The 22,105-nt window shown below is 42.6% G+C and overlaps 1 protein-coding gene across 1 annotated transcript in view; it reads right to left on the reverse strand.

The window, feature by feature from the left end:
- Positions 1–2,818, reverse strand: part of LOC124622938 (probable cytochrome P450 301a1, mitochondrial) — a 128,169-nt gene extending 125,351 nt beyond the window's left edge. The window contains exon 1 of the mRNA XM_047148729.1: positions 2,630–2,818. Within this exon, the coding sequence (XP_047004685.1) occupies positions 2,630–2,818 (189 nt within the window). The remainder of the gene's footprint in view (positions 1–2,629) is intronic.
- Positions 2,819–22,105: the final 19,287 nt, after the last annotated feature.

The raw sequence follows: 22,105 nt of genomic DNA on the forward strand, positions 1-22,105 counted from the left end.
AGGGTGGTCCATTGATAGTGACCAGGCCAAATATCTCACGAAATAAGCATCAAACGAAAAAACCACAAAGAACGAAACTCGTCTAGCTTGAAGGGGAAAACCAGATGGCGGTATGCTTGGCCCGCTAGATGGTGCTGCCATAGGTCAGACGGATATCAACTACGTTTTTTTAAATAGGAACCCCCATTTTTATTACATATTCGTGTAGTACGTAAAGAAATATGAATGTTTTAGTTGGACCACTTTTTTCGGTTTGTGATGGGTGGCGCTGTAATAGTCACAAACGTATAAGTACGTGGTATCACATAACATTCTGCCAGTGCTGACGGTATTTGCTTCGTGATACATTTACCTGTGTTAAAATGGACCGTTTACCAACTGCGGAAAAGGCCGATATCGCGTTGATGTATGGCTATTGAGATCAAAATGCCCAACGGGCGTGTGCTATGCGTACTGCTCGGTATCCTGGATGACATCATCCAAGTGTCCGGACCATTCTCCGGATAGTTACATTATATTTAAGGAAACAGGAAGTGTTCAGCCACATGTGAAACGTCAACCACGACCTGCAAAAATGATGATGCCCAAGTAGGTGTTTTAGCTGCTGTCGCGGCTAATCCACACATCAGTAGCAGACAAATTGCGCGAGAATCGGGAATCTCAAAAATGTCGGTGTTGAGAATGCTACATCAACATCGATTGCACCCGTACCATATTTCTATGCACCAGAAATTGCATGGGGACGACTTTTAACGCCGTGTACAGTTCTGCCATTGGGCAGAAGAGAAATTACGGGACGATGACAGATTTTTTGCACGCGTTCTATTTAGCGACGAAGCGTCATTCACCAACAGCGGTAACGTAAACCGGCATAATATGCACTACTGGGCAACGGAAAATCCACGATGGCTGCGACAAGTGGAACATCAGCGACCTTGGCGGGTTAATGTATGGTGCGGCGTTATGGGAGGAAGGATATCTGGCCCCCATTTTATCGATGGCAATCTAAATGTTCCAATGTATGCTGATTTCCTACGTAATGTTCTACCGATGTTATTACAAGATGTTTCACTGCATGACAGAATGGCGATGTACTTCCAACATGATGGATGTCTGGTTCATAGCTCGCGTGCGGTTGAAGCGGTATTGAATAGCATATTTCATGACAGGTGGATTGGTCGTCGAAACACCATACCATGGTGCGCACGTTCACCGGCTCTGACATCTCCGGAATTGTTTCTGTGGGGAAAGTTGAAGGATATTTGCTATCGTGATCCACCGACAACGCCTGACAACATGCGTCAGCGCATTGTCAGTGCATCTGCGAACATTACGGAAGGCGAACTACTCGCTGTTGAGAGGAATGTCGTTACACGTATTGCCAAATGCATTGAGGTTGACGGACATCATTTTGAGCATTTACTGGATTAATGGGGTATTTACAGGTGGTCACGCTGTAACAGCATGCGTTCTCGGAAATGATAAGCTCACAAAGGTACATGTATCACATTGGAACAAACGAAATAAAATGTTCAAATGTACCTATTTTCTGCATTTTAATTTAAAAAACCTACCTGTTACCAACTGTTCATGTAAAATTGTGAGGCATGTGGTCCAACTAAAACATTCATATTTCTTTACGTACTACACGAATATGTAATAAAAAATGGGGGTTCCTATTTAAGAAAAACGCAGTTGATATCCATTTGATCTATGGCAGCGCCATCTAGTGGGCCAACCATAGCGCCATCTGGTTTCCCCCTTCAAGCTAGACAAGTTTCGTTCTTTGTAGTTTTTTCGTTTGACTCTTATTTCGTGAGATATTTGGCCTGATCACTATCAATGGAGCACCCTGTATAATCAATATTAAAGTCTTACAAAATTGTAATAATAGTAATGATTTTTCGAAAATAATTTAGTTTCGTGACTGAAACAGAATCGAATCGTTTTGTTCTTACCCCTTAGAAAATTTCATTTTATCGCTCAGGGGGAAATTACCACCAGGTTTGGTACCACTGCTTAAATCTATAGGTAGCGGGGAATCACGGTCTCAAAACATTATTTACTCATTATCCGCTTCGGTCTTTCAACAGTAAGTTCGATTCAAAAAAAGGCTCTGAGCACTATGGGACTTAACATCTGAGGTCATCAGTCCCCTAGAACTTAGAACGACTTAAACCTAACTAACCTAAGGACATCACACACACACCCATGCCCGAGGCAGGATTCGAACCTGCGACCGCAGCGGTCGCGCGGCTCAAGACTGAGGCTAAGTTCGATTCACCTGGCATATATCGTCGAAGAGCAATACGTGACCTGCTGTCTCAATGTCAGCGCAAACCCAAGCCGAATCCCCCCACCACCTCATTCTAACCCCCTATCCCCACCCCTCCACCCTAATGGCGCCCCGTACCAACGCTCCCACAGGACGCTAACTCCTGAGAGCGCGGAACGGTTAGCGGACGGACGCTGCCCAAGCGGAGGCGCTGGCGGCTGTCTCCTTGCTAGCTAGCGGCTGTCTGACCTGCAGAACTGCTGCTGGAGGTGTCTGCTGCCGCTGCTGCTGCTGCGACTGCTGAGGCGGAGGTTGTGCACGGTTCGGCGTCTGGCCGTCTTCTGCGCTCCCCACCAGCTGGCGCTTGGCCCACCGGTCGCGCCAGTCTCGGAACCACGCGGTGCCCGTTTTGCCTTGCAGCTCTGCACGGACGACCGCGAGCGCCTCCGCGTAAATCTTAATGACAAATCCGCTGCAGTAAAGCTGTACTGTTGATGTTACGTAACCGGACAGTGTGATGACTGGCTGGGCAAGAACTCGCATTTTGGATCTTGAAATAAAAATCCAGCAACCATTTCCATTCAGAATCGAACCCACGATTTTGGTCTGTGAGGCAGGGGGGGGGGGGGGGCGGTTGGGTGGGGAGGTGGTTGGGGGGGGGGGGGGAGCTGATGGTGGGAGAGGATGTCGGAAGAGGGAGTTCTGAGCTGAAACTGTGTGTCATCATGCTGTCTGTAAATTCTCTAGCGCAAACGAAGCCTTTCTTAATCTATTATACGAGGGACGTCTCATAAATAACGCACACTAATTTTTTCATTTGCACGTTTATTTATTTAGTTAGTTTAAATCTCTTTGAAGTCCTTCAGTATTGTCTCCCTGCCTCCCTACCGTCTCGGAAGCTCTGATATTCCATCCAAGCCACCACTTCTTTTCATCGATTGGCTCGGGTAACAATGCTACGAGGGTCACTCCAAAAGAAATGCACACTATTTTGGTAAAAATACGGTTTTCATTCTGCATGTGTGAAAGTTTTACAGTGTGTGGATACATCCTTCCCGCTTGTTTTCAAACTTAGTTCAACCTGTTCCCGTGAGTGGCACCGTCACAGCATGTCTTCAAGATGGCTGCTGCACTTCACGTTCGCCAGAAGCAACGTGCTGTCATAGAATTCCTGTGCTGTGAAAACGAGGCAGTGGGAAACATCCACAAGAGGTTGAAAAAGGTGTATGGAGATGCTGCTGTCGATCGCAGTACAGTTAGTCGGTGGGCAAGCAGGTTACGTGATGAAAGCGGGCACGGCAATATTGAGGATTGTCCTCGCAGCGGCAGGCCTCGTACTGCACACACTCCAGACAATGTGCAGAGAGTTAACGAATTGTTGGAACCAACATAAATTCTGATGCATATGTGACGACACTGAAGAAACTTCAAGCTCGACTGAGTCGTGTTTGACCACATCGGCAAAAGCAAGATGTTTTGCTGTTGCACGACAATGCACGGCCACATGTCAGTCAAAAAACCATGGAAGCAATCACAAAACTCGGATGGACAACACAGAAACACCCGCCTTACAGTCCTGACCTGGCTCCATGTGACTATTATTTCTTTGGGAAACAAAAAGACTCTCTTCGTGGAACAAGGTTTGAAGATGATGACTCCCTTGTGCACTCTGCCAGACAGTGGCTCCAACAGGTTGGTCCAGAATTTTACCGTGCGGGTATACAGGCGCTGGTTCCAAGATGGCGTAAGGCAGTTAAGAGGGATGGAAATTACGTGGAGAAATGAAAATATTGTTCGTGAAGGATGTATCTACACAGTGTAAAACTTTCAAACATGTAGAATGAAAGATGGATTTTTAAAAAAATAGTGTGCATTTCTTTTGGAGTGTCCCTCGTAGAAGGCTCTTCCAGGGAAGGATAACGACCACTACGCACAGGTTTTTTCAACTTCAGGAACAAGTCGAAGTCCAGTGGACTCGTGTCCGGGCTGTAGGGAGGTGCAACAACACTTTTCATACGCATTCGGGCAGTTTTTGGGCTACAACATTGCCGATATACGGGCGAGCATTGTCGTGGAGAATAAGTGACCCATCCTCCAGCAGCTGAGGTCGGGTTTTGTTCATTTTTGTGCGCAGGTTTTGCGTGAAGTGACTTTAATACGAGGGTAATCTCAATTATAAGTACATAGACCTGTTTATTTCTGCAATGGTTTACATCAGTTTACAGCTTGAACATTTAGCTATTTTTCGACATAATCACATTTCTGTCGATGCATTTTTGTAGACGCTGTGGCAGTTTTTGTATGCCCATGTCATACCATCTCGCCGCCATGCTGCTTAGAAAGTTATGAACCTCTTCATTCACCTCGTTGTCGGAGCCGAATCGCTTTCCGGCCAAATGTTCTTTTAACATAGGGAGCAGGTGATAGTCACTGGGCGCCAAGTCAGGACTACAGGGTGGTTGTGTGATTATGTTCCACTGAAACTATTGCAGGAGAGGAACGGTTTGCCGAGCGATGTGTGGGTGAGCGTTGTCATGGAGAATATGTACGCCCTTGCTCAACATTCCTCTTCTCCAGTTCTGAATTGCCCGTTTGAGTTTTTTCAGTCTCGCAGTACCTGTCAGCGTTAATTGTGATTCCAGCGATTCAGCTCCGAAGAGGTTCATATCTTTCTAAACATGGCGGCGAACTGGTGTGACACGGGCATACAAAAACTGCCACAGCTTCTACAAAAATGAATCTACAGAAATTGTGATTATGTCGAAAAATAGCTAAATGTTCAAACTGTAAACTGATGTACACCATTGTAGAAATAAACAGGTTATGTACTTATAAAAAATAGGAGACCTTACTTTTGGGATTACCCTCGTACATTGCTGTGACTTATTGTTTATTCCATATAGAACTCTTTATTTGTCATGATGATGCCTTGGTGATCATAAGCAGAAATTATCATTTGCACGAGCTTTGACTGAACGGGTCAAAAATTTGTTTGTACGTGGAGTATCTGAAGGTCTCACTCACTGGACTGTTATTTCAATTCCGGTTCAAAGTCTCCAATCCAAGTTTCATCTATAGAGACAATTCGACACAAGACGCAGTCGAATCGTTGTTTGAACAAGGTTGCAATGTCCAGGCGTTTCTGCTTCACTTCAGCAGTCAAATAGTGTAAGATACATCTCGCAGAAATTTTTATCTTCTTCAAATAATTTGTCAGAATACGGAATACTGATGTCGAGGAATACCTATGGCTTCAGAGTGTTCCTCACGAGTCGCACTACGATCTTCTCCAAGAGAATCTGCGACAAGTTTCACACTTCGTTCATCTGTTGACATTGTTGGCCTTCTGGGTTTTGGCTTATCATCTAAGCTCATACGACCGCCACGAAGATGGTTAACCAACGTGGAACTATACTACGGTCCACTGTAAACTCACCAAAACTTCACTTAACGCACTGTGGATTTCTAACGGGCTTTCACCGCGTGAAGTTTCGATCTTGATGTACGACCTTTTGTCTTCAACATAGTCACAGTGTCCGAGATCCCTACACGGTCAATTTCTATTCGCCAATTTTATATCGAAGTACAGAACGAAAAAACAAAAATATGTGCTTCTTCCTTAAGCTCCCAACTACATCTTACGTAATTTTCATTGTTGTTTCATCAAATAAACCACATTAATACCAACCTGTGAATTATCTATTAAATGACCCTCGTAATGCGAACTACAACAGCGAGAAAATTTTAGATATTGTTTTATTTGAAATCAAGAAGAAACAGATGCAGTTCTGTGGGGGAGGGGGCTGCAGATTCCCCATGTCGCCCCCCCCCCCCCCCCGCATGTGTACTTCTTTCACCGGTATGTCAAGCTCTGCAGTTAATTTCGCTTGCCCATCATTGACGATATCCAGCGAATTGGTTCCGTTGTTACGACTCTCGTAGTAAGGAATAGGAATGCTCATTTCCATACACAGGTGTACAAGTTTTCCTTGGTTGTATGAACCATTTCGTGCGAGTACTAGAAAAAAGGGGTCCCGCTGATGACGCCACAGATGATTTTCTTTCCCATTCTCTTCGATTCGATCACTGCTCAATCTCTAACTTGCGATCAATGAGACGAATTGCGCTGTGTTCGTGGAGTCCTCATATCGCTAGATCAAAACAGCGTATAGTGTGTTGTATAATGAATGCTTACTTGTGCATGTTTGCCCCTGCGTTTGTCTGTCTGTGTATCTTCCATTTCCTACGCCATTCTCCCAGATCACATCCGTCGCAGCATGCTCAATTCTGCCATATGGAAGACCAGCCGTGTACTGTGTACTGTTGCTCTGGTGACAATCACTTAGTCCACTGCAACTCACATAAAGGCTTTCTGTAAGCATTGTTTACATTTTCTTTTTGATCTCCAACGGACAACAGGTTACTGACCAAAATTACAATTCCAACAAGGCCTTTTTTCCTCCGGCTTTTCTGTGGGTGTTAATAATGAGTACTTTTCGCATCAAGTCTTTGTAGCACATTTATTTATTTTAATTACTTGGAGGTCTTTCCTGTAGCCATGAATGCCAGTTATAATAAGAGAAAATCTGTGAATCTAGTAAAATTTATTATTCAGAATGTATTTGTATTTAACAGTTTGTGTCTCTGAGGAAGAGACTGAGCATCAGCCCCGGTTTTTCCCAGACAGAAATGGAAAACCGACTAAAATCATACTTAAACTGACGTATGCACTAGCCCAACGGCCATTAATCCGACAAGCGGCTCTGGTTCATCTCTCCTACACGCCAGCGAGCCGCTTGCAGAATAAGGCGTGCGTGTAGGTTTCTTTCAGTTATTATTGCGACACAAATTAGACCCTTATTCTCCCACTGCAGTACATGTCTGACTGAGTGTTGTAGGTGTTTATACTGATGTTCCATTGATTTAAAGGTATGGGGGGCTAAGTTTCTCTGCAGAATTGGTCAGTGATAGACATGGTAAGCGGCGCTGTTGTTGTCAGACATTATGCCGACATTGTGATTTGTTGACTAGACCTTCATTTGCTCAAGTTGTGCCATAAACTACTTTCACTGAATATTCGACTGAGTAGAATCACTTTTCAAGACAGCATCCAGTTCATTCAGCTGATCTTCATAGTTCTTTCTTATCTCTGGCACTACAACAATATCATTTAAAAACCTTCGGTTGGTTACGTTTAAGTAGTTCTAAGTTCTAGGGGACTGATGACCACAGATGTTAAGTCCCATAGTGCTCCGAGCCATTTGAACCATTTTTTTTTGTACGTGCGGTGCAATAGCATGGCCTGCTTTAAATACTTTAAATACTTTAAATACTGTTGACCGATTGTATCTGCCCTGGTACGCCCTCAGAAACTTAGACTAGCCTTAGGCGGCTTGTGGTCAGTGCAGTGTCCAAAAGAGTTTTGTCTGCATACTTGTGGCACGTATACCAGCTTACGTTAATCATTTTTTTTATAGCTGATACCATTGCACAGTCACTGATTCTCCGTTTGCTGGCGTTTATCTCAGCATATGGAGGTCGCTGTTTACGTGGTTTGGCAAATTTGTTTAATTAACTTTGTGACCAGATATCTGTGATGTCGTCATTGCCGTCAGTTAACATAAGGGAGGAAAGACGTGTGCTTCGTTACACTGTCACGCGCATTCGATCCGAGTCTGGCTCGCTTCCTCGCCGCACAAGCTAGCGCTCTGCGCGTCGAGCTGGTTGATCATTGAACAAATATATTGATGCGTACTTAAACTAAAACTTGTAACAAATCGCAAATACTCGTATTGTGCCATGGGAATCGTATCGGTCTGATATAGATGAGAGATTAGAAAAAATCGCTTACACACATAGCAGTGTCTTTCCGTGGAAATTACACCTTGTTCATGTTCTGCATCATACATTGAGAACATACTGCCGGACCGCCTGCATACTCCTTTCCGGGTCACCAGTCTTCTGACAGGTTTGCTGGAGCCAACCACAGCTTCCTGTCCTGAGCCGCTCTTTTCATCTCAGAGTAGCAACTTAACGTCATTAGTTATTTGTTGGATATACTCAATATCTGCCCTCTCCTGCTGTTTTTACCCTCTGCAACTTCCTCTAATACCATGGAAGTTACTCCCACATGTGATATTATTCTGTCACTTCCTCTTGTCAATCTTTGTTGCATATTTCTTTCCTCGCAAATTCTGCAGAGCAATTCCTCCTTTCTTATCAGTCCATCTAATTTTCAACATCATCCTATAGCACTACATCGTAAATGCTTCGATTATCTTCTTCCCTGATTACCCCACAGTCCTTGGTTCACTTCCGTACAACGCTGGAGGCTTGTATGTTGTATACAAATCCTCATGGTGTCTTTGATGACGGCTCGTAGCTGCTGGAGTTTAATGTCCTCTCTTGACCTTCAGTTGAGAAACATACGAGCCGTGAAATGTATGTCGTCGTTCGAAAGTAGTCGCATTTTATTGCCCTGAAGTTTCTCCTTTCGTGCGTGTTTCGTAGTGTACAGTTTATGCTCACAGTGAAATGAGTTCAGATTTAACATTTACGATTCCGAAGCATTGGAGTACTTTCCACAAGATTACATACTAAATTGTTTGTGCTGACTTCAGCTTCTTCGAAAGCCGTGTGTAGAGAACTGCGAACATATTAGGATGTTTTCGCACAAGTTATGAGAACAGTTGAATCACGTGCGTCGTTCATTTAAATAATATTGTAATTTAGATTACAAGTACGAAAAGCACAAAGACTATTAACTTTTATATTGTTGAAGAACCCATTTACCACTTCAAATGGCAAAAATGGTTCAAATGGCTCTGAGCACTATGGGACTCAACTGCTGTGGTCATCAGTCCTCTAGAACTTAGAACTACTTAAACCTAACTAAGATAAGGACATCACTCACATCCATGCCCGAGGCAGGATTCGAACCTGCGACCGTAGCGGTCACGCGGTTCCAGACTGTAGCGCCTAGAACCGCACGGCCATTTACCATTTCAGACAGAACACCAACGCCATGACACAATAACAACCGCAATAATATAAACACCAGTCAACTACTAGGCCACTGGACTATTCCGACTGGTCGACTGCTGTTTATAAAGCAGTACGAGCAGCGATCTACGAGCGTGAGACATGTCATCAATATGTCGCCAGTCCCTCCAGCCGTTTTTACAAGTGGGGCAATCCTTGTGGTGCCGGTGCCTTACTTCTTGATTCAAGCAGCTCCTCATTTAGTCTCTCGAGGCTGAGTGGGCCCCATTACAGACTTCCCTACCCCATAAAAATATCTGAGGACATACCGAGAACGAAAGTCAGGTCGACCGGGAATGCAAGTCAGGTCGTTCCACACTAAGAAACCCACTACGTAGGTGGCCAACAATGACAATAATAACTACACCGCGGGCTACTTAAGAATACGCTAATTTTCTTAGTGTAAGTAGAGTAGTGATGAAGTTGGAACAGAGGATGAGCTTTCACGTCACATACTCTACGCATACATTGTACAACGCACGAAAAAATTTCGATGTTTTGCGAACGACATACTTTTTTTTCCAAAGCAAAGGCAATGTTACTTCAGCTTGTAATATTATTGGGCTTTTCGTCGTATGAAAGCTGCGAGTACCCTTGGAAAGGCATTCACCTAGCTGTGTATCAAATGATCAACTTATGAGATGGGACCTATTCTTTGAAAGACATTTGTTTTACATAATTTACGTAACTGCAAAGATGCGCATCTAGCGCGAACGCTAATACATCGATTGCGCACTCAAAGAAACATTTTAACAGAAGCTGAACTGAGCGTTCCGCTTCAATATAAATAACAAATACGACGGTAAAAAACCTTCAGATTTTGTCGTACCTCTTCTTGTGATGTGAAAGCGTAAAGAAGGTCGTCTTTAAGCCATAAAATTGAGCGGTCTTGCCAGCGTGCAAACAACAGTTATTAATTAATAAAATTCAAGTAATTTATGTTCGATACTGCAAATCGGCAAGTTATTGTTATGAAGATATTGAACGGTGCAAGAATTGTCTCGAAGGAAGGAGAAAGTAATGACTGTAATTTGTGACAAAAACATGAACCAAGAAGTTATCACAGGACAGGCTGAAATCTGATCGCACCATACAGTCAGAAAATTACTTATGTAAGTTATACTGTTTATAAATAAGCCCTAATCGCTTGTGAGCATTATTTGAATATATTTAGTGTTTACCAGATTTCTTATTCTATTCTTTTCTTTTATTTTTTTCTTACCTCCATGTCATATTATTTTTATAAATGTCGAACAGCCTTTACTACAGCAGAGAACACTGCGGCATCCTGCTCGTAGACAGAAAGCCGCTCCTTGTCTTTTATACAACTCATAGCTGCCCCATTTATTAATGATTTCATTTGCAAATGCAATTTTTATTGTTCATTGTTAAAGGTCCCTTAGCTAATTATAAAATTCGTACTGATTACGTAAATAAATCCGGGTTGTTCTTTTCCAAATAATCGAAGCCCTTGCGTAATCAAAAACTAGCCTCCTTCTGACAACGATCAGGAGCCGACCAGAAGACGGACGTCTTCGACCGCTTTCGTGTCTCCTGTGGCAAAGTTGTGCCAAACTGGGAATAAGATATATATATATATATATATGCTCCTGTATCAGCCTCAAAGCCAGTGAGTTTTTCCGTGGATTTGGTTTTGGAACGATTACCACAGATATCAACAAGTAAAGCGACATACTTTTTTCTGAAAGCGGGTTGCTTTTATTCAGAATTCCAATACATCGTATTATTCCCCACCCTGTTTTGACCGTTCAATGCGACGGCCTTACGCTGTCCTACTGAGAGGGCTTGTTGGCTGGCGCCGCAGCTGCACCAATAATCTTCCCATCACACACGTACTACTTTCCACTGAGTACATCCTTCATTGGGCCAAACAGATGCTATTTATGGTCGTTTTTTAGGCTGCGAGGAACCCAGCTGGCAAGCACCTTTAAGTGCTCCAGTTGATGGATGTGTCAGTATTACCAATAGAGACGTTCCACTGAGTAGTGCTGTGTTTGATTGTGTTCCTGCATTGCAAGAGGTCTCAGCTGTGTGCGGCCGGCAGGCGCGCCACAGATCGCACAGGTTTGCGCGACCTTGCTGCGATGACGACAGACGCCTCGCCCAGCAACTCACCGTGCTTTTGTTCACTCCCATGTTTCCGTAGGCATTCTGCAAGCGCCTGTGAATATTTACCATGCTCTGTTTTTCCGCCAAAACAAACTCAATCGCATCTCTCTGATTGGAACGTACCACCATTACAGACGCCATTTTGAAGGCTATATATAGCGCCGCCCCCTCTCGGAATTTCATGAAACTATAGGGGCCGAAGAGGGAATATTCCAGTATGTTCCACAACAAACTTTTAATTTTCTCCAACCGAAATTGGCCGTCAAAAAAATGTATTGCATTACTTATTGAACGCTCATCGTAAAAGAGGCGATCAAAAAGTTTCCGTTCGAAGGCCGTGCAGTCCAGAATCGGTAAGCTAATCCGGCAAAATCGCCATGAGCACCTCCAACGCATATCTATCAACATCTACATCTACATGGATACTCTGTAAATCACATTTAAGTGCCTGGCACAGGGTTCATCGAACCACCTTCACAATTCTCCATTACTCCAATCTCGTATAGCGCGCGGAAAGAATGAACACCTATATCTTTCCGTACGAGCTCTGATTTCCCTTATTTTATCTTTGTGATCGTTCCTCCCTATGTAAGTCGGTGTCAACAAAATATTTTCGCATTCGGAGGAGAAAGCTGGTGATTGGAATTTCGTGAGAAGATTCCGTTGCAACGAAAAACGCCTTTCTTTTAATGACGTCCATCCCAAATCCTGTATCATTTCTGTGACACTCTCTCCCATATTTCGTGATAATACAAAACGTGCTGCCTTTCTTTGAACTTTTTCGATGTACTCAGTCAGTCCTATCTGGTAAGGATCCATCACCGCGCAACAGTATTCTAAAAGAGGACGGACAAGCGTAGTGTAGGCAGACTGCTTGGTAGGTCTGTTACATTTTCTAAGTGTCCTGCCAATGAAACGCAGTCTTTGGTTAGTCTTCCCCACAATATTTTCTATGTGTTCCTTCCAATTTAAATTGTTCGTAATTATAATACCTAGGTATTTAGTTGAATTAACGGCTTTTAGATTAGACTGATTTATCGTGTAACCGAAGTTTAACGCGTTCCTTTTAGCACTCATGTGGATGACCTCACACTTTTCGTTATTTAAGGTCAACTGCCGCTTTTCGCACCATTCCGGTATTTCTTCTAAATCGTTTTGCAGTTTGTTTTGAGCTTCTGATGACTTTACCAGTCGATAAACGACAGCGTCATCGGTAAACAACCGAAGACGGCTGCTCAAATTGTCTCCCAAATCTTTAATATAGATAAGGAACAGCAAAGGGTCTATAACACTACCTTGGGGAACTCCAGAAATCACTTCTGTTTTACTCGATGACTTTCCGTCAATTACAACGAACTGTGTCCTCTCTGACAGGAAATCACAGATCCAGTCACATAACTGAGACGATATTCCATAAGCACGCAATTTCACTACGAGCCGCTTGTGTGGTACAGTGTCAAAAGCCTTCCGGAAATCCAGAAATACGGAAGCGATCTGAAATCCCTTGTCAATAGCACTCATCCCTTCATATTAATAAAGAGCTACTTGTGTTCCACAGGAACGATGTTTTCTAAACCCATGTTGACTGTGTGTCAGAATGTTTGAACACAATATATGTTCCAAAATCCTGCTGCATGTCGAAGTTAACGATATGGGCCTGTAATTTAGTGGATTACTCCTACAACCTTTCTTGAATATTGGTGTGACCTGTGCAACTTTCCAGTCTTTGGGTACGGTTCTTTCGTCGAGCGAACGGTTGTATATGATTGTTAAGTATGGAGCTAATGCATCAGGTTACTCCGAAAGGAACGTAATTGGTATACAGTCTGGACCAGAAGAGTTGCTTTTATTAAGTGATTTAAGTTGGTTCTCTACTCCGAGGATGTTTACTTCTACGTTACCAGGTTGAACGTAACTGTTTGATAAAACAACGTGTCCCGCTGCGTGAAGAAGCCCGTAACAGCTTCCTACACATCCAAGTCTGAGAGGAATCTTCGACCCTGTTTTTTACGGGATTGAAGTCGTGATAATCGCTTGTGGAGAGATCAGGATTATAGGGCAGGCGCTCGAGTATTTCCGACTTGAGTTGGCGTAACTTTCCATTACGACATTTGCGATATGGGGACGTGCGTTATCATTAAGCAGCAGCACCCTTCTCATACTTTCGCCAAACGGTGGTTTTCGACAGGCATGCTGTCTCACACACATTCTTCATTCTCCCATGGATGTCTACCGGTGTTCGTCCTTCGACAACAGAGAAAAGAATAGCTACACGTTGATATGTTTGGACGCATTGAGTAATAACGTCGTCATAGTTCACGTTTCCGCATTTACTGCTCGGAAAGAGACGAGAGTGGCGCACTAATCCCTTACCTACCCACATGTCGGTGTTTACATGCACACGTCGGAGTCACGCAACCTTGTATTATACACTACTGGTCAATAAAATTACTACACCACGAAGATGACGTGTTACAGACGCGAAATTTAACCGACAGGAAGAAGATGCTGTGATATGCAAATGATTAGCTTTTCAGAGCATTCACACAAGGTTGGCGCCGGTGGCGACACCTTCAACCGGCTGACATGAAAGTTTCCAACCGATTTCTCATGCACAAACAGCAGTTGACCGGCGTTGCCTGGTGAAACGTTGTTGTGATGCCTCGTGTAAGGAGGAGAAATGCGTACCATCACGTTTCCGACGTGGATGAAGGTCGGATTGTAGCCAACGCGATTGCGGTTTATCGTATCGCGACATTGCTGCTCGCGTTGGTCGAGATCCAATGACTGTTAGCAGAATATGGAATCGGTGGGTGCAGGAGGGTAATATGGAACGCCGTGCTGGATCCCAACAGCCTCGTATCACTAGCAGTCGAGATGACAGGCATCTTATCCGCATGGATGTAACGGATCGTGCAGCCACGTCTCGATCCCTGAGTAAACAGATGGCGACGTTTGCCAGATAACAACCATTTGCACGAACAGTTCTACGACGTTTGCAGCAGCATGGACTATCAGCTCGGAGACCGTGGCTGCGCTTACCCTTGACGCTGGATCATAGACAGGAGCGCCTATGATGGTGTACTCAACGACGAACCTCGGTGCACGAATGCCATCTTTTCGGATGAATCCAGGTTCTGTTTACAGCATCATGATGGTCGCATCCCTGTTTGGCGACATCGCGGTGAACGCACATTGGAAGCGTATATTCGTCATCGCCATACTGCCGCCGTGATGGTATGGGGTGCCACTAGTTACACGTCTCGGTCACCTCCCGTTCGCATTGACGGCACTTTGAACAGTGGGCGTTACATTTCAGATGTGTTACGACCCGTGGCTCTACCCTTCATTCGATCCCTGCGAAACCCTACATTTCATCAGGATAATGCACGACCACATTTTGCAGGTCCTGTACGGGCCTTTCTGGATACAGAAAATGTTCGACTGCTGCCCTGGCCAGCATATTCTCCAGATCTCTCACCAATTGAAAACATCTGGTCAATGGTGGCCGAGCAACTGGCTCGTCACAATATGCCAGTCACTGCTCTTGATGAACTGTGGTATCGTGTTGAAGCTGCATGGGCAGCTGTACCTGTACATGCCATCCAAGATCTGTTTGACTCAATGCCAAGGCATATCAAGGCCGTTACTACGGCCAGAGGTGGTTGTTCTGGGTACTGATTTCTCAGGATCTATGCACCCAAATTGCGTGAAAATGTAATCACATGTCAGTTCTAGCATAACATATTTGTCTAATGAATACCCGTTTATCATCTGCATTTCTTCTTGGTGTAGCAATTTTAATGGCCAGTAGTGTAGCTGCAGCAACTCCCTCAAACGGCAACTTTTAGATTGCCCTTACAGTAAATTCGAGTTGCTATCGGGATCCCACACACGACTTTAAACTGGCGTATGACACAAATACCGTTAACTGCTATGACAGCTATACAGTTTTGACAAACGATCTCTTACAAAATAAGTTAGAACAATAAGAACATATGACAACAAACCCTTAATAAAGCAATGTAAGATGAGACTGAAATGTTGACAAAATAAATTGCATTATTTTGATCACGATGGCTTGAGAACACCGCAGCTGATTTCTGATTCATCACTGAATAATGAAATTTTACTTAATCACACTTATTGAATGAATAATTATTTTCAACAATAAAAAAAATCTTTCATTAAAAATTGTGGCTGGATACAAATTTAATCCTCAGTTATAGTAGAAAAACCACAAGAACTAATTTCAAAACTTCAGTCTCTCCCAATTTTTAGAAGTACTCGTTTCATTTGAAATAAGACTGCGAGGAAGCTACAAATAATGATCGCCAGTTTTTTCTTAATTGCAACAAAAACACATCGTTATTTCTTCAACAACCGACACTTACTATTTGCAGAGAGTCTGTTGCAAAGAAATCTAGTAACGTATCGTATCGATGCAGGACTCATCAAATCATAGTATGCTCAGTGGTTCTGTGTACCTTCTGTCAGTTACGTTCAAAAGGGGTGTTATTCTGAAGAACGTTTGTTGAGCTCAGTTCGTCGTATTTGTATGGAAGACCCATATGACTGACTACAGCCGAAGTCTGACCAACATACAAGGTGTAGGAAACACTCAAAAATTTTTCATGTGGAGCATGTGCTTCTCACATCATATAGTGACAACCATGAAATAACAACCAGAAACAGCCTTATGTTAAACCAGTGAAAATAATCAAAAACAACACCCAAGAAATTATTCTGACATCTCACGTGAGCCTACGCCACACCAGAAGCAAGTGTCAAAGTAATTTTTTTTTCTGAATAGTAAATTGCGCTGAACTACGGCAGCTCGTTTCAGTTAGTGCATTACAAACCAAGGAGCCAATACTTTGAAAAACAGATTGTTAGAAAGAGGTATAATGATATCAAAAATTTTGCCCTGGAAAAAGATATGTTGAACAGCTTAAGCATCTGAGCCTCCTCTGATTATATTCTTTCTGAACACGGGCATTCTTCTGACTTCCTTGCATTTTTAAGAACAGAATGTGATTAGCGGGCGAGTGCAGTTGGAGTGATGTGGGACCACTGTTACGTCTAGATACGACTCTGACAGGTGACACGCACGTAAGCATCCCGTCTGATCATCTGCATCCATTCATGTCCATTTTGCATTCCGACAGACTTGGGCAATTCCAGCAGGAGAATGCGACACCCCACACGTCCAGAATTGCTACAGAGTGCCTCCAGGAACGCTCTTCTGAGATTACACACTTCCGCTGGCCAGCAAACTCCCCATACATGAACATTATTGAGAATACCTTTGATGCCTTGCAACGTGCTGTTCAGAAGAGATCTCCACTCCTTCGTACTCTTACGGATTTATGGACATCCCTGCAGGATTCATGGTGTGAATTCCCTCCAACACTATTTCAGACATTATTATGTCGTGTTGCGGCACTTCTGAGTGCTCGCGGGGGCCCTACAAGGTATTAGACAGGTATACCAGTTTCTTTGACTCTTCAGTGCATATACTCCTGAAGCTGGAATGTATATGACATAATGTCTGTTAGAAAATATAATAATAGAATTATAGAAATACCATTACAGAGCCTCCTTCAGCTTGAACAGTGCCCTACTGACATGCAGGTTGCACGGATTCATGAGGTTGTCTCCATACCCATACACGTCCATCCGCTCGATACAATTTGAAACGAGACTCATCCAATCAGGCAACATGTTTCCAGTCATCAACAGTTCAGTGTCAGTGTTGACGGGCCCAGACGAGGCGTAAAGCTTTATGTCGTGCAGACATCAAGGGTACACGAGTGGGCCTTCGGCTCCGAAAGCCCATATCGATGATGTTTCATCGAATGGTTCGCACGCTGAAACTTGACGAGGGCCCATCATTGCAACTTGCAGCAATTTGCTGATGGATTGCACTTCTGTCACGTTGAACGATTCTCTTCAGTTGGTATTGGTCCCGTTTTTGCAGGATTTTTTTCTACTCATTTGGAGGTATAATCTTATACGCAAATACCCGGACTTTATTCATCCAGTATTTGAAAATTAGAGCGCTTAGGGCTTCCAACGAATTTAACACGTTATTCCAAAACGTTTACGAAACTTTTTCTCGCTGAAACCTCCGATAAAATTGTGAAAGAAAAAAGTTTATTTCCTTTTTACATTTTCGCAGTTCACGTAGTCAAACTCCAGCATCAGACATGACGCTTTAATTTATTACTTCTTTACTACCGACTTTATGTGGAACACTGCATCCGCGTATGCCACTGAACGTACATGCAAATTTTTATTAGTGTAAGAAACATAATTCAGGTAATATGACGTCATAAACATTGAGAAACATGAAAAACAAGGTTTCGTTTAAAATAGAGTGTAAATTACCGAGGCCACATTTATGAAATTTTTCATAATTTGCGTACTTGGCAGCTTCCAACAAACTTTAACCACTCTTTCAAATCTTTCCTGAACTTTTTATCGCTTACGTGATTGAAGACAAGTATTTAAAACATTAACCCATTTGCAAACAGACGTTTGAAGCTTTTTTATATATGGGATTTCTATTTTTTTAAAGAATCGGAGGTTTAATGGCTAATATAACATTACAAAGTGTTTGTTTTGTGTTTTCTTTGTTGCATGAGAGGTGCAGAGATCGGGAGAAAGCTGACGGCTGCTCTCCTCGCGGCACGAGAGTTTTACCGGGTCGACAGCCATCTACCGCAAGAAGAATCCCAAAGCCGTGCGAAATCTCCTGCGGTTATTATTACTGATACTGAAACAATGTATGAATGATTGATTATCAACGTTGCAATCAGTTTACGGTCAGGTCACGACAGAGTCCTCATATATTTTTTACATTTTTAATACATGGCATAACTTTGTTCTCTATGGTGGAAAATAAACCAATGAAATATTTATGAAGATAAAAAATATTGTTCGAGTTGTAATAAGTTTTGGAAGTATTTATAAGAAGTCAAATTTAAATTGTGCATGTTTGAATGATGGCTGAAATATGTAATGTCATCGAAATCAAATTTGACAACCCCCAAGCATTGAGTAATGTGATTAGAACAACGATATTTTTGGTTTTGAAATAGATCAAAAAAACTATTTTAAATGAGTAATAAGTGTTTGTAACGTCAGTGTAATCCACTAGTGGAAGGTGAAAGAAAAATATTCAGTTGTCACGAAAAGTAACTACGAAGACGACAGTTGGAATATATTAATGTCCAATTAGATGAGCGCCATGGATGTTATTATACCTCTGATCAGTGAAACACAATCGCTGGTCTATGCAACTAGCAATCAAGAACCACACTAGAAGCACTTCAGTAAAAAAAAAAAAAAAAAAAAAAAAAAAAAAAAAAAAAAAAAAAAAGTAACAAGAAGTCAGTATACGTTCTCACTCCTATTCTACTTGAAGAAGAGGAACCTGTGTAAACATTTAAATATAATTAAGTGTTGGTGTACGCATGACTCAAAGCGGTTGACGAAAACATTTTTAAGTATTACCATCATAACGAACTATCAATGTTTCGTACAGTATCACTGCACGCGTCGATTGACGGTTTGATTTCGTTAAGGGGTCAATAATTCCTATGGAATTCAAACGAAGTTTACATATTAAAATATGTCTTCTATGTCCACCCACCTAGTCGATCACGCCCACACAAAAATATTATGAAAAGACTAAAATTGATACAGTCACCTTAAAATGGACGACATATGTCTCCAAGAGAGAGACGTGATATTATTTTGTAATTTTATAAACAAAGCACAGTCTAGAACAGCACGTATTTTAATGACAATTGCCAATGTCGCCAATGACCCATCTTCAGATTAGATTCTAATTCGGTTATAACCAGTCACTACTATAAAAATATAGGTCTAGTCTCTGCTTTGTTTATAAATTGATAATTCATTTTCGGGAAATTCCAATCAATCAGATTTTTGTTATGCATTACTTTACGCAGGAAGCAAATTTTTCCATGAAGAAATGTAACTTAGGCAGGACTTTTCGTTTTATTTTACTTCCTGTCTATAACACACGTAAAACGGAATTTTTATATTTCATTATAATCATAACATTCTCTCACTTTCATTGGTACTGATTATTCGAAAAGATAAAACTCGAAATTATATACAGTGTGTTCTACAGGTCCTTACTTTTACTATTTCATCACACGTTTCTCTCGTACAATATATTTTTACTGCAAGATGCATGCCGTAATGAGTTCTTGATATCCTCTTCAGCAATTGTAACCGTGCAAATCAGTGGCCCTGTTGCGACTGACGATTTTGTGTACCACTTAAGATTGTTATAAGACTACGATCTTCATTAATCTATTCTATCACAGACACAGTCTCTTTGGCTGTTCAGGGATCTCACTAAACCCGCCCAAAAATGTAAACAACCATGCATGAGCAGCGCCTATTAGACGTTGGGGGTCCCACAGCCGATCAGTTCCAGTCATTCCACCAGGATGTCGGTACACGGCTCGTGTTGTCTATAATTCAACCTTGCCTAGAGGGTCAATACCGCGGTTCGATCGCGATCGCATTGTTTCTTTGTGCCACGAAGGGCTCTCAACAAGAGATGTGTCAAGGCGTCTCGGAGTGAACCAAAGCGATGTTGTTCGGACTTGAAGGAGATACAGAGAGAGACAGGAACAGTCGATGACATGCCTCGCTCAGGCCGCCAAAAGACTACTACTGCAGTGGATGACCGCTATCTACGGATTATGGCTCGGAGGAACCCTGACAGCAACGCCACCATGTTGACTAACGCTTTTCATGCAGCCACAGGACATCGTGATACGACTCAAACTGTGCGCAATAGGCTGCATGAGGCGCAGCTTCACTCCCGACGTCCATGGCGAGGTGCAGATGGGTCCAACAAAATTCCGAATGGACCGCTTAGAATTTTTTCATTATTTACAGCGTTTGAGGAAAAATGCGAGGCAATTACGACTACACAGTAACCGAATAAGCTTCATAGATACCTTACGGTTCTGCAGATGAGCAGCACTTATTTTCAAGGCAGGGAAGTGAACCCGTGACAAACTGAATTTTCGTGCGCTGTCAAAAGACTCCAGTCTCGTTCACCGAACCAGGTAGCGTGACATTAGACATACTGGTCACAGACATGAAGGTGCATAAAATGTACAGTAGGTAAATACAGAACTCAGGAGTACAAGTTTCACACACCGATGACGTAAAAGCTTCGTTAAAAAAATGGTTCAAATGGCTCTGAGCACTATGCGACTTAACTGCTGTGGTCATCAGTCCCCTAGAACTTAGAACTACTTAAACCTAACTAACCTAAGGACATCACACACATCCATGCCCGAGGCAGGATTCGAACCTGCGACCGTAGCAGTCGCGCGGTTCCAGACTGTAGCGCCTAGAACCGCTCGGCCACAACGGCCAAGCTTCGTTCACCAGTAAAGATGCAGTATCAGGGATATCCAGCAGTCAACAGCAGAATCGGTGTATAGTGAGGTTCCGTACCTCGCATCCCAGTATGATAGGAAGCGCAGCAGGAGCAGTACTTACGTTGTCGGTGCGAGACGTCGCAGTGGTGTGAAACGGAAGGTCCGCTGCCTGCGGCTGTTATACACATCACCGCGGGTGCTAAACACGGTGCCCTTGGCCCGCATCGCACGGCCGTCGACCATGCTCATACATTCCAGGACCATTCATTTCTCTAACGACAACCGTTATTTTGCAGGCGTCAGTATCACTATTGCTCATTATCACCCCTTCTAATAATGTGTTTGAGTGCGTGGGCTTTGCCTACACTTGAATCACTTTCATTGCAATTATATTCGCTCCTTGGTAAGCTGTTCTGCATTTCTCTCTGTCCATCGCTTCAGAGACGGAATCAGTGTATCGACAGTAGTCACTTGGTAGTCACTCTCACACAGCTTTGTGCGACAGAAGTCAAGCACGCGACTGATACATTAATCCCAGGTGACTTAATTTTGTGACATTATCTCAGAGAACTCCTTCATCAGACTGCCACACGTGCATTGACAGAAGGTATTATTGTTATTATTACTATCAGTAATAATAATAATAATGATAATAATAATAATCATATAATCAACATATTGGATAACCACAGCGACTGCATAGAAGCGATGGAAAAAACAGATGTCTATAAATATCTAGGATACAGACAAAAAATAGGAATAGATAATACAAATATTAAAGAAGAACTAAAAGAAAAATATAGACAAAGACTAACAAAAATACTGAAAACAGAATTGACAGCAAGAAACAAGACAAAAGCTATAAATACTTATGCTATACCAATATTGACCTACCCATTTGGAGTAGTGAAATGGAGTAACACAGACCTAGAAGCACTCAATACACTTACACAATCACAATGCCACAAATATAGAATAGATCACATACATTCAGCAACAGAAAGATTCACATTAAGCAGAAAGGAAGGTGGAAGGGGATTTACCGATATAAAAAACCTACATTATGAACATGTAGGCAATTTAAGAAAATTCTTTATAGAACGAGCAGAAACTATCAAAATACACAAAGCAATCACTCATATAAATACATCAGCTACACCATTGCAATTTCATAACCACTTCTACAACCCTTTAGATCACATAACATCAACAGGTACAA

The sequence above is a fragment of the Schistocerca americana genome, chromosome 7 (assembly GCF_021461395.2).
Source record: "Schistocerca americana isolate TAMUIC-IGC-003095 chromosome 7, iqSchAmer2.1, whole genome shotgun sequence".
NCBI classification, from domain to species: Eukaryota; Metazoa; Arthropoda; class Insecta; order Orthoptera; family Acrididae; genus Schistocerca; species Schistocerca americana.